Below are 14,644 nucleotides of genomic sequence, written 5' to 3' on the forward strand. Positions count from 1 at the left end.
CTCACATTGTGTGGTCAGAATGGTTTTCATCACCACTCTGACCTTGTATTTTACAATCTTATTCTGCTGACCTTCATTTTTGCTTCTGCCCTGTTCACATTGTTGAGGTGAGACTGAATGCTTTGGGCCTGAATGAAGCTTATTTATTTAAATCCTCAATTAAATAATTTTATTGGTTCTTATGTGGCATTGGATTTAAAGTCGGACAAGGGTCTTTGTTTTAAACTGCCACCTTGCTGGAAAAAGAACACCTACAGCCATTTTCAACGCACGCAGTTAAACTAATTGGCCTCTCAATAAAATCCAAAAGCCTTCTGATCCTTGTTTAACCCTCTACCAGATCACGCAACCAAGATTTTTGTCTAAATGTGATTTGCTAGACATTAGATTTATGTCAATCAGATATCTAAATGTGTTTTTTAAGAATTCAAGTCAGTTTACACATGAATTTTTAAAAACCGTGCACTAACACTCATCAACCATGGGCACCTCTACGCAGTTGACTGAGGATCTGAAAATGAATCTACTTGATCCCTACAAAGCAGAAGAAGGCTATAAAAAGATATCAAACACTTCCGGCTCACAATTTCCACTGTCCGAATGTCATTAAGAAACAGCAGTTAAGAGGAACAGTGGAAGTCAAGGCAAGATCTAGAAGACCAAGTAGTCTCTCGGATAGAACTGCCTGTATGCTGGCTAGAAAGGCAAAGAAAAACCGTTATACGACCCTAAGAACCTGCAAGAAGGCTTAGCTGACACAGAAGTAGTGGTGCACAATTCTGCTCTGAGCATTGTTTGCACAAGCATGATCTGCATGGAAGAGTCATCAGAAGGAAACCTTACCTGTGCCCTCATCACAAATGTCACCATTGATGTATGCAAAACAATATCAAGATAAACCAGAGACATTTTGGAAACAGGTTCTGTTGACTTAAGAAGTAAAACTGGAAGTCTTTGGCCACAATCACCAAAGGTATGTTTGGAGAAAGCAATGTAAAAAACAACATACTGTATGATGAAAAGGACACCTTGCCAAATGCTCAGCACTGGGGTGGATCTGTTACGCTTTGGGGTGGTGTAACATTCAGAGGCATAGGAAAAATTGCACAGGTAGATGGAGAAATAGATTCCGGTAAATAGAAGCAAATTCTAGAAGGAAAATGTGACACAGTCATTCAGGACGCTAAAGATGAAAAGAGATTGGCTTCTACAACAAGACAATGATCCAAAACATGTCTCAAAATCCACAATGAACTACTTCAGGAAAGGCCTGCCTTTAACCTGAATGAAAATATTTAAGTAGATATTAGCATGCTGTGCATACAGGATGGTCCAAGAATATTTCAGAACTAGAAGTTTTCTGAAGAGTGGGTGAAAATTCAGTTAAGATGGAATAGAAAGACTCCTAGCTGGGTTCAAAAGTGTTTGCAAGCTGTGATGTAGGAGGTGTTACTAAGTACTAAGTACAGACTTAGTAGGGTGTCCAAACTTTTGCACATACCACAATTACTATTTTATTGTTTATATATATATATATAGATGCCAAATGTTTTTTTAAGGAATTTTAAAAAGGAATTTTAAGAGCAACATTTGAGACAAAGCAGAGGGGTTGAGGCCATGGACTTTATTCTTTCAATAATCAAACCAAGCAGTTCTCTGCAGAGGAAAGCTACCCAGCCCTTCAGAAGGGCATTCTTATATACATTTACATGAAAAAAATTCCACATCCTGTTTTTCAGACGACCCAACATTCCCACATATGCTTATGTTATTGTTTAACGCAGCCTGTATCACTTAATTTACAGCTTGTTCCGGCTCTCCCCACTTAGCAGGATAACAACGCCTATGTAAGGTCATATAGATCACTTTCAGCCCTCCGTGTCACCTTGTGCACTATACTGGTTCCATACATCTGTACCATTGATGATTAAATATTATCAAACCTGAGTACACATTTTGTGGTTAATATTTTATGGTTACAATATTTCTATAATAGAGAAACCTTTCAAAGAGAAACCCTTAAGGAAAGAAATATTCCTCTGGGCTCCGCTTCACTTGAGCTGAGGATGTACTGGAACAGATATTGACAGATAATGAGTTCCCCAAGCAGAGAGAGTGAAAGTAGATGAGGGTTTGTTAGTAACAGTATTGGTGTCTTTAACTAGTATGTACAAAACAGTTGCCTAAATGAAATATTGTTTTCTGAGTTTCTCAAATGACACAGCTTTATAATGATGTAATAGTATTTTTACTGGTGCAATAAAAAGAGTGCGTGTGAAGAATAAAGTACATGTGAGGGAAGACATCCGCTTTGTGGGATATTGCCTTTGCTGAGGTAATGTCTTTCTGATGAAAATGTGGCGTGCCACACCAAGGAGCACACTGTTCTGATTATTAAAACCTTCTGTTATAGTTATGAGGTTTAACACAGCCAAATGCTGCAGTCCAGACATGTGGCTGTCTACTCTTTTCCCTTTTTTTTTTTAACTTAAACACATGTTTAACTGTTCAGTCAATCAGTCTGATAAACAAGAGAGACATCTGTTAAGGCACGGGTTTCCAATCATATCCACAAAGAGATTTTTGTTTAAAGGACATATTAAACAAGAAAAGGCAATTTATCTATTAAAAAACATTTTAAATGATGTGTATGGTATATATTTTATATCTATGCATGTTGTCGAACACTTGTGATTACTGCGTGAAAAACTTTACCAACCAAAATAAAACATTTTTATGATATAAGAGCAGCTGTCTGATAATAACATAAAACAAAATGTTTTGTGGCTCAGAAATGTTAAGATGAAGATGAAATTACATTGTGTTGTATGCACACATACCATGCACACACACACATTCACACACTCATTCACACCTAGAGACAATTACGAGAAGCCAGTCTACCTACTGGCATTTGTTGGGAGGTGGGAGAAAACCAGAGAACCCAGAGGAAACCCATGAAAACATGTGAAACTCAATACATACAGGAACCTGAGCATAACAAACAATGTGAAGTTAATTTCAGGTGACCATTTTATTTCATCTGTGGGGGAAAAAGCATACTCTGTGTCCTAATTGCCAAAAGGTACTTTTTTAAATCATTGTTTCTCTAAAATTTAATTTGAATCACTAACGAAAAAAAGAGGAAAAATATCTCCTCTTAGCCTTCACAGCCTGTCCTTTCAATGGGGAAATATTGCTGTAAAAGCATAGCAAGGAAAAATGTAAATACAAAGAAATCAGTCCTTAATACTCATGCAGAAAATGCTGGATGATGCTATTTAAAACAAATTTTTATTCTTTTTACATAACATTACAAAATACATGTTGGCAGTTTACACAATTTCACACTGAATAGAATCACTTTGTATTACATCAGTGAGGAAATCTATGTACAAAATTAAAATTAATTCTCTGTTTTTTGGTTAATAACAATTAAAATGTCCTTTGTTTAAAATGTACTATAAAAGATCAGGGTACGAGGTGGATATGTACAAGGTAAAGGGCGTAATTAGCATCATGTGATTTGGTGTGGAGCTTCCAGCATCTCCATGAGGAACGTATCTATCGGTGTATCGCCAATGAGCTTAAAGAAGAAAAGATGCTCGAGACACTTGAGGCCGATGGAGCGAAGAGCAGGAAGACGCAGCAGGAGCTTCGCAAACCTGCAGCAACGAGTACACATACAGAGAGGTATATAAAAGTCTATAATCTGTGTTTATCAGGTAACACAACCATAATTTTGTAACCATACGTTAACCATAGTGCTTAGTAAACAACATTTCATGATTTTTTATTAATATAAATGTAAACTGTTTGTCCCTATTTACTGAATGTAGTAGGAACAGTAAAAGTGATCCATATAAGAGACCTAATCAAGTTTATTTATTACTTATTTACTTACTTGCTTACTTAATTATTTAGTCACTTCTTAATTATTTACTTACTTATTACTTACCTATTTAATTATTACTTACTTATATGGCCAGGCTGTGTATTGTTAGTATTTTTTATTTATTTATTTATTTATTGTTATTGATACGTTTGATATGACTGTTTGCTATGACTTAACTCAGGGTATATTTTCCATTTTTTTATACATATGCATATTTATATATGTACTTTATGTGTATTTCTTTATACATATTTATAGCTGAAGAAATGATGAAATGTGGGAAGAGAAACTATGGATATTCTGTATGATATTTTAACAAACAATACGTATTCTTATTTTATTTCATTTATAATGCTAAAATTACTTTGTATATTTTTTAACTATATCTGCTGCTGTAATATGTGAATTTCCCTCTGGGATGAATCAAGTGATTAATCAATCTATCTATCAATCTATCAATCTATCTATCTATCTATCTATCTATCTATCTAAAAAATTATCACAATAGTGAACAATCAGATCAAACAAAGTACATGATGTGTAAACAGGCTATTCAGCTGGTTTCTCAGGGCTAAATTATGTATTCTTAAGCAATAATCATGAATTGATGAATGTTTTGTATTAGTGCTTTTCAGTCATTGATGAAATAAAAATGATACACTTGGTCTTGAATGTGGCTGATCGTCAACCATATACATAATCGACTGTTGCATTTAACCCCTTATTCAGGATATTCAGGAGTCCACTTCACTCTCATCACTACACACCTACTCATTTTACTGTACTTACGGAATAATATAAGCTTCAACTGATTACGCTGAGTGTAAAAGGTTAAATAAAACAGGGGATGAGATCAAACACACTTCTGTGTCTGTGAATAGCAGTTTAACACTCTGTCTGCAGTTCAAATAAAACATCCAGTGCATAAACATTTCATAGACGTGTTGTCATCTACTTTGAAGTTTAGAATAACACACTCGTTTTTTGAGGGGTAAAAGATCATTTTTCACACACACACACACACACACACACACCCACACACACACACACACACACACGCCCATGAGCTATTTCACAATCAAATGCAAAATTCCTTTTTATCAATGCTAGCACTATTTTTTTTTTTTAAATCATGTGCTTTCTGGATTTAGAAATGTCCTACATATTATTATTATTATTATTATTATTATTATCATTATTATTATTATTATTGTTATTATTAGTGGGTATGAGTCTCACCTGCCCGGCTGGTCTGGATATTTGTGCTTGGTGTATGACTCCAGTGAGGCATAAACTTTTTCTCTCAGTGCCTCTACCTCGGATGGACTGGACAAACCTTTGGCATCTACGGTCATATTCAGCAATTCAGCAAGGTCAGCAAAAATGTAGCCTCCTACACTCCTATCAGCATTACTAATGAAAATGTAAATGTGCTCCAGATATTCTTAAACACAGTTACATTAAAATCTTGTCATATGTGTAACATTACTTTCGTAGTTTTTCAGGCACCATGGTGGTCAACATGTGTTGTGGCATAAACACATGCAGAATGTCTGCATATATTCCAATTCTAAAAGGAATCAGACTCAAATGTTCATACTCTGATTTTTTTTTCTATTCATTAGATTATTAAACAAAATATTGACCTAATTCAATCAAATATACAGTTTATTCAGGCTTATCTCAGTGGGTTAATTCTGATTTAGGTGTGAAAGGGTTTTTGTTCTGTTTTGCGCTATTAATCAGATTAGTGAAAGATTATTAAGCAGAATGTAAACAGAGGTTAGAGTTGTTTAGGGTAAAGTGTTACCTGGGTTGAAGAGAACGATGGCTCTGAGGCAGCCGAGCTCCGTCTTGTCCATCTGCATGTCCTTCATTTTAGACACCAGCTCAGAAAGAACCCTGCACATACAGCAATCAGATCAGACTCTAGAGAGATTAGACACTATAGCCCAGACACTAGAGGAATCTGATATTAGACACCAAATATTAGAGAAAAATGGACACAAGAGTTCCGACATTAGAGAGATCAGTTACAAGAAAACCCAAATTTTTTAAGAGATCAAGACAAGAGATCAGACATTATAAAGATTAGACATTATAAATCAGTGACTAGAGAAATCAGACATTAGATATTAAATGCTAGAGAAATTGGACCAACATTAGAGATCAGTTACTAGAAAGATCAAACACTAACAGATCAGATACAAGAGAGAACTTGAAAGATTGGACACTGAAAGTCAGGTAGTATAGAGCTAATTTACTAGACGGATCAGAGAAAAGATATATCTAAAAATAGAGAGATTAGACACAGATTCGAGACCAGAAAATAGAGAGATGTCAGAAATCAGACAGCATACAGACACTACAGATACACAGATTGGACACAAGAGAAATTGGGCCCTAGAGTCATCAGGCACTAGTAACTGTAAAGCAGACAGATCAGACACATGACACTAGAGAGATCAGACAATCAGAAAGTGAAGGCAACTGATAAATAATCTGAAGTAGCTGATGAGTATGAAGAGTGTGTGTATGTGTGTGTTTGTAGATCAGACCTGTCGAAGATGGATCCCACTCCTGCAGTGTGAGCGCTGTTGCGGTGGACATGCAGCCCCGTGCCTAAGACAATACCATCCTTCACTGACACAGAGCGATGAGAGAACGATGCGATGAGGAGCTCGTTCCAGCCTGGACACACACACACACACACACACACACACACACACACACACACACACACACACAAACACAAACTTAGCAGTGGAGCAGAGAAAGGAGGACAGCTACATGCATGTATACACACTGGGGTTGAGCTACCTAACAAGTTTGTCCTTAAGCACGTGACCTAAAGCTCACCTAACAATGTCGTCCCAGTGTTAGTGTGCACAGAAGGAGTTTACCGACCTGCTCGCAGGAGGATGACCTGGTCATCCAGAGGTAGCTGAGAGAAGTGCGGGATGCGTTTTGCCCACTCCACCAGGGTGAAGAGCTGTTTATCAGCTGCCTGGCAGATGTTGGTGACAGGATCGTTTGTCTATCAGAGAACCAGAGGACGTTCTCATCAGAAACACGTGACAGAGAACCAAGTTTATACCAAACTGTAGAGTGTAGCCCTTTAGTAAGCTTACTAACATGGCTAACCTAGAACTCTGTGTGAGTGTGAGATGAGGTGGTCATTTTCATGTGAATATATTTTATGTGAATGTAAAAGAATTTTGTGCACTGCAAAAATGATATCCTAGCACATAAAAATATCCTGAAGATAGGCAAATTCAACTAATATTTCTCTTTATTAGATTGTTTCTTAACAAATCTATGATTATTGAGTCTATTTCTAGATAATTTTTCTCTTTTCAAGCTTGAAACTGTCTTATTCTATTGGCAGATATTTTTGCTTATTTCAAGTGTTTATTTCTAGAAAGAAGAATTATCTACCCATAGAATAAGACAATTTAAGCATGAAATTAGTAAATATGTCTGGAAATAGGTATAATGATCTTATATTTGTTATATAATAATATTTATAAATTTATATTTATAATTTATATATTTCTGTAAACCTGCTTTGTGACAATTTCCATTGTTACAAGCTCAATACAAATAAAACTGAACTGAATTGAATTAATAACAAATGTTTTTAAAAAAAATAATAAAATGAGAAATATGAGACAACTTTTTTCAAGTCTTTACATGTTTTGTGTGACCAAACATTTTGGATGCACTGTTTATGAAAGCATTTTCAATGTGAAAGCTTAATTACTGAATGAGAGTGAATTTTATGTTTAGCGGATGTGACATGAAAATATGCCTGTGTGTTAAGGCCCTGTACACGGACTGAAATAGGAGTTGCGTTGTTTTCTTACTGAGTTGTCTGCATTAGTCTGGATGTATGTGTCTGTTTTTGGCTCCACAGATAATTCAGCGTCTAAAATCTTCTCCACTGGCATTTCTTCATTTAAACCACTGCTGGAATCGACCTCATTGTCATTTTTATCTCGACTCCGTTGCCTTTCTTCCTGCACAGCTACACACACACACACACACATTTGTCTTAATATCCTTGTGAGGACACAATTGTTAATGCAGCTAATTAATGCTATGCTACATCTAAATCTTAACTTTAACTTAACCTCAGTTAAAGGCTCGTTTACGTTTAGTTTTTAGTTTTTTTTTTTTAAATAAAAAAATGTCCCCACAAGGTCAAAACAATCAGACATTCCCATCCTTGGGAATTTTGGGAACATTTTGTTTCCAATTTTTACTCTCAGGTAAAAAAAGTATGTAAACATCACTTCTGGAATATAATTATGTTAACTTTAACAAAATATGCAAGTGTAATGCTGGCATGAGCATTGGTTCACTCAGCTAAAACATTTCAATGGGTCATTTTGACTGGGATTGCATTTAAATAATTTTGAAAATAAGACACTGAAATGTTACTTTATCAATTGTTGTCACGGTAATGCAAAATTAGACCAGGTTTGAAGGAAGATTTTTAAGTAAAAGTCCTCAGGTGTCAGTGGAGGCCTCACCTTCCCTCTTCATTCCCATTGCCAGGCATTTCTGATAGCGGCAGTACTGACAGCGGTTCCTCTGGCGCTTATCTATTAAACACTCCTTACTGTCCCGGCATGTGTATGTCAGGTCTTTCCGGACAGTCCTCTTGAAGAAGCCCTTGCAGCCTTCACAGCTGTATACTCCATAGTGTTTACCTGGAAAGAGTCACATCTTATGAGAAGAAAGGACTACAATGTCACTAAAACCCACTCTGAAATCCCACATGGGTATATTGTAAGCCCTTCGCTAGTCACTCGGATTATTCATATCTACTTTGCCAAACAAAATTCGCATTTCACTAAGCTTTCACTACCATCACAGGGATGGATATCATGATGTAATATGCATTGCATAGGTTACCAGAAGAACGATCTCCACAGATGGAGCACAGGTGTTTCGACAGAGAGCCTGGACTGATGCACTGGTAGCTGCTACTGATGCTAGCGGGAGGTTTAACGTCTCTTGAAGCATCCAGGGTGTTCATCTGGGGGAAAACAGTGAAATGAGTAGAATTCCAGTAACAGGGTTCACAATTACTGGTCTAGAGCAGGGATGTTAAACATATGGCCGTCTGCCCAGGACTGGCCTGATAAAGGTGTAATCTGGCCCACAAATGAATTTAGAATTGAACTATAGAATCTAAATCTAATCTAAACTCAAGGCCTTAAACTCAGATACTGACTCTGTAACCAAGTCTCTTTCCAAAAGAGCTAATTAAAGGATTTCACAGCAACGGGATGAAAACTTCACAAATCAAAACCTTTACATTTATATCTGTAAATAATTATGCAAACTACGCAGATTAACCCAGAACCCCCTGTCCGGCCCACTTGACACCCCTGATTTAGATTTTTCAATACATAACAGTGATCACTCCTGGAGTTCCCCATGCCCTGAAGATTTTAATGTTTTCCCGCTCTAACACACCTATGTCAAAGAAGACATTAAAATTAGCTGATGAGTTATATCAGATGTGTTAGAGTAGAGAAAACAAAAACATGCAGAGCAGACAGGTCATTGTGTAACTCTGTTCTGAACCAGTAGAGGGTAGCAAAAGAACTAGTCTAGAACTGTAGACTACTACATATTTCATAATGGGTAAGACCCCTTCATACAGATGTAGAGTAAGAATGTGTGGAATCAGTAAAGCTGTCTGTATGTCCTGGGGGATCTGTGGGTACCTGAGGATTGAAGCCCATGTTGGGTGTGCTGGGCAGGGACGAGGCGGTTGAGCTCAGTGATGAGGAAGAGGTGATGACAGAGAAGGGTGACGCAATACTGCTTATGACAGATGGGTGGAGGTGTGTTACCATGGAGCCGATGGGTGCATGGGAAGGTGTCCTCAGGTGACTGTGGTCAACCTGTACTGAAGAACCTGCAATCGGAAAACACACACACACATAGAGAGAGAGAGAGAGAGAGAGGTCAGAAGGATACCCAGGATTGAGTAATCCTTAGTTCTTTGATTATTCATTAAACGGTGAGTGATTTATGGTGTCTGCTGAAGGAAAAGGCATAATGCCAGTACATCAGACACTGTCCAATCAGAGTCCATTCAGAACAAGGATAGATTGTTTTGGACAGAGATTAGTCTTGTAATTACATTTACATTTATATTAACTCTTATGGCAAGTAGCAAATGCTCTTATTCCAAGAACTTACTACACGTGCTTTCTTGACTACTGGGAAATTGTGCTATGACAAGCTGTGCCCAAAGACACCACTAAGAAACAGGAAATGCCTCTCAAACATAGGTAAGATGCATTTAAGTGCTTATTAAAGAGATTGATTTTCAGTCTGCGCTTGAAGATTCAGCTCGCATCTAACATAAGGGTATGCTCTCAAAAGTGACTGCAAGTGACATGCATTTTCAGGAATATACAGCAGCTAGCTCTTGATATGCAGTATATTCACATTTAGGTGATGAGATGCCATCCATGAAGCCCGCCAGACATGCACTGATCTGAGTAGCAGAGCCTCTGATTGTGGGAAGGCAAGGATGAGTGTGTCATCAGGGTGTCATCTGAGACACCAGTAGAAAGTCTGCCTAGAGTAGATGTAATTATTAACAGATGTGTGTATCAGATGTGTGCATCATTAAGTAACAAGCCATATTACACCTAGACTGATGTCATGTGGGTCAGACAAAAAAAAAAAATTAATTAAAAAAAAGAGTTTTGTAGACCAATAACACATCAACAACTCTTCTAGTGTTAGTAGTGTTACAACCTGGGACTTAAATAGACTTAATTTGGATTTTATGTCAAGAAGCTACACAAAATCACCCATAATACTGAAGTGAGGAAAAATCAGCATAATTTTCAAAAATATTTTCAAATAAAATACGTAAAATTTGTGACCGAATATGTTTTTAATAGTTTTAATAAGTTCTAAATTATTTCTTTTACTATGGTTCAAATTTTATCACGCTAATAAACATATATGTGACTCTTTTTTCAGCCAACCTTTCAATTCAATTACAGTTCACAAATCGATTTTACTTTTGAACACAGATTTTAAATTCATTTGGTGGGCCGGATTAGCTTTTACCAGACCACTATCACAACAGTTTGTGTAAATAGACACATAAGATTGTTCATTCAAATCCTACGACTGACACAGAACCACTGCTGAATCCTTGGACCAGACCTTTACGCCTTTACTGCTCAGCTGTGTATGTTCCTTAAATTCCTCATAAAAACAAGTTATAGAGTAATCCACAATATATGTTTACAATTTCCTTATGTATTTTAGCAAAATGCAAAAGTGTAAAGTGCTGAATATACATTTGTGAATCACATGTGTGCATTCTTGGCTTTTTTTCTGAGACCTTTTACCCTCTTGAGCTCAGCCAATAATGGTACATAAAGCAACAGTGCTCTCAGACTAGTACAATTGTCATTCACTGGGTCCAATTAGAACACCAAGAGACAGGGCCTACAAGCTATTACTGAACAGAAAGACGGTTGAATGTGTCACAGTTCACACAATGCATCCAATCCGAATACCCAGAGATAAGACAGTAAGGTTCTTGCTTCCAATCAGAAGACACAGAGAGGTCAGTGAGTTTCAGCAGTTGAACATCACATTCAGCAAATTAGAAACATAATGTCTGTTAATTAGGTTTTGTAACCTTTCCAAATCTCCACTAACCTCATGTGACCTAATGTGACCTCTGAGAGCTTTTTTATTGTACATTCTCCATATGGACATTTTCTTGAGAAACCTTTTAATGCATTGACATAATGACATAATGAGTTTGTGTGTGTATGTGTGTGTGTGTGTGTGTGTGTGTGTGTTTGGGGGGGCATAAGCATTTTCTCTGCTAGTGAATCTTCACTAAAGTAACCTGCATGCCTAAATCATACACTTCGATCAAAAAGTTGAAATGTTCATTATCTCAGACAGAAATAATTCTTGAACCCGGAATCACTTTCTTCAGAGTGATAGTTGTGAGGTTTGATCGTTTTTGAGCTGAAGAGTGTCAGGAATACCCGTACTGTGCTTCACTAAAGCTGTTGTATATACACTGTAAAAATGATTTATATTGATTTATATTGTTTATATTTATGTAATATTTCTTATTGTGAGATTACAATGAAGCACATATAAGATTATTAAGCCGATTTCAAGACTTGAAATGATCTTGTCCTGTCAGCAGATGATTTTGCTTGTTTCTGGAAATAAATGCTTGAAATAAGCAAAATGATCGGTCAACAGAACAAGAATATTTTCATGCATGAAATGAGTACAAATGTGTAGAAATATGTTTAATAATCTTGTGTTTCTTTTATCATAACCTCATATTTGGAAATATAAAATAAATCTGCAGGTATTTAAACATATTTTAACTTTCTAAGGGATGATTTTTATCATGTTATTCACCTGAGACCTGATTTAGCTGATGTCTGCATAAGTCTTCCATCAATCAGATTCCCCAACTCACCACCAGAGGTCCCTGTGTCCTAAACACTAAAAACTAACCACTCTCTGTAGTAACTTATTTGACTCATCTGTTTGTAATTATCACAGGCCCTATTTGCAGCATTTCAAGCTTGTCAGTTTGTTGGACTTTGTCTTTTTGATTACAGCCGTATAATTTTGTTGGATAATTTGTCAGGGATTTATAACAAAATTATAGGATTGTAATAAAAAAGACAAAGTCTTTCAAAGACAATCCAATCTGAATTTTAGATTGTGTGTCAATAAACCATGTGCACTTGGACCCTTGCTCACATTCTGAATGATCATTGTTCCGTACAGTGACTTTGGCACAAAACTATACAACAGTGTCCATCTGCTCTCCTATGAGTCTAACAGCAGTTCTACAGAGTTTTATGTTTTCCCTGCTCTAAAAACACTAATTAATGCCAAGCCGCTTTGTATCAAAGCTTTTGAAATTCAGTCTGACGTAGCACATGGAATGCTCAGTGTGGGGTATGTCATTTAATTTAATTTAATATTTTAGCATAGTAGAACCACCAAAACATGCCTTCACTAAACAACTACATTTGGGGTGTAAAGTTTATTTGTTTTGGCCAAAAACATTCTGTTAAAATTGCATTTCAAATCACTGAGTGTTTATGAGCAGCTTATATCAACATTTCTAAGAATTTTAGAGTGAGTGGTCTTGTAATGACGTTAATGATGCTCAGCATTTGACTGATTCCATTACTTCAGATTATATTACTTCAACACTTTTTTTTTTTTTTAAATATAATTTTCTGTGTGACTGCAAGATTTGGTCTTCACAACACGTCCTCAGTTCAGAGGTTACTTTATGATCTTCCTTTTGGGAAACTGACACTCCTGTATTAAAGCTCTGGACATTTTAATACTCGATGTATTAAAAATATTATACAGCATCACTGAAAGTAATGTTTTTATAATTTCTAACCAGGACACCGGTTATAGTCAGTGCTCAGCTGTGGATCTTCATGTCTCTGATTCTATATACAAGGCTTTTTGGACATGCCTGTTTAATTATTCTGGTTATATTAAATTTTATAAGAATTATTCAACACTAAAAGCAAATCTGTGTTGTTTTGTCAATCTTAAATTTTCATATGCAATATTAATAGCAGTGTTTGCTGTAGTAATGTGGTGCAGACCAGAAGTAAACAACCTGGATGATTTTTAGCAGAAATATATAGTTAACACCCAATGCACATAAGTAATTATCATATAAATATGTAGATTACAGTACACAGTTACACAATCAGTCTCTGATCTCTGATACTGCTGAATGATATTTTAACAACTGTCCTCCAAAGCATTTCATATGCCCCACATATACAGATCTGCTGTGAAATCCATCCTTGAAGACCCCTTAGACAAACAGTTTAAGGCCATAAATTTGTGAAGTGCAATAAAAGTGCCAACCCTTGACCCTGACTGAGAGGCAGAATCACCTGCACGCTTCAGCACGACCACTACACGTGACACAAGTACACAAATGAGCCAAGTGTGCTGGATTTATGGCCGTCTGGTCCAAAGTGCGCTCCAACTATCCAAACAGCAAATAAACTACCACACACAATTAAGACAAACCAAAAAGACAAATCAATACAGTCAGGGAGTTCATGACCAAATGTAAGCACATGAAACACTTACTCAGATGAAGGTATTCAGTATGATCCATTTGGTAGCCAGTGTGGAATTGGAGTCCAGTTTAAGTCTCTGGTGGATGTGTGTCTCCCTCCTGCTGAGGACTCGCTGCTCTCTCTCTCTCTCTCTCTCTCTCACACACACACACACACTACACTCACACACACTACACTCACACACACACATCACAGTGAAGGAGAGGGGGCACTCTAGGGAGGTCCTTGACAGACGCGCGCGCACACACACACACACACACACACACACACACACACACACACACAGTGGATTACTGATTAACAAAACAACTACTGTTCAACTAATATTCACTCACACACTGATTTGCATATAAATAAAGACATGGCGAATGGTGATGAGCACAAACAAACAAACAAACAAACAAACAAACATGCAGATAAGTAAATGGCACATGGATAAATGAATAGACACAGAACAAATTATAGAATAATGAATCAGTAATTTTTTAATTAATTAATTAATTAATTAATGGTGAATGGTTGAATAAAATAAATAATTAAAGAAAGAAAGAAAGAAAGAAAATTAAAATGAATTCATATGAATTAA

The 14,644-nt window shown here is 36.5% G+C and overlaps 1 protein-coding gene across 2 annotated transcripts; it reads right to left on the reverse strand.

The window, feature by feature from the left end:
* Window positions 1-3,272: 3,272 nt before the first annotated feature.
* rxrga (retinoid x receptor, gamma a) lies at window positions 3,273-14,224 on the reverse strand. 2 transcript variants are annotated; one of them, XM_026935069.3, is made up of 11 exons: window positions 14,069-14,219; window positions 10,370-10,502; window positions 9,637-9,830; window positions 8,816-8,939; window positions 8,431-8,610; window positions 7,762-7,922; window positions 6,803-6,932; window positions 6,454-6,586; window positions 5,706-5,797; window positions 5,135-5,240; window positions 3,273-3,665 (listed from the first exon to the last, which is right to left on the reverse strand). In XM_026935069.3, exons 2-11 carry the CDS (start codon window positions 10,392-10,394, stop codon window positions 3,518-3,520), a joined length of 1,293 nt encoding a protein of 430 aa, XP_026790870.1. In that variant the 5' UTR covers window positions 10,395-10,502; window positions 14,069-14,219; the 3' UTR covers window positions 3,273-3,517. The 2 variants fall into 2 exon arrangements, with proteins under 2 accessions (XP_026790870.1, XP_026790869.1); XM_026935068.3 differs by lacking the exon at window positions 10,370-10,502 and having other exon boundaries at window positions 14,069-14,224.
* Between the last annotated feature and the right edge of the window lie 420 nt (window positions 14,225-14,644).

The sequence above is a fragment of the Pangasianodon hypophthalmus genome, chromosome 14, assembly GCF_027358585.1.
Source record: "Pangasianodon hypophthalmus isolate fPanHyp1 chromosome 14, fPanHyp1.pri, whole genome shotgun sequence".
Classification (NCBI taxonomy): Eukaryota; Metazoa; Chordata; class Actinopteri; order Siluriformes; family Pangasiidae; genus Pangasianodon; species Pangasianodon hypophthalmus.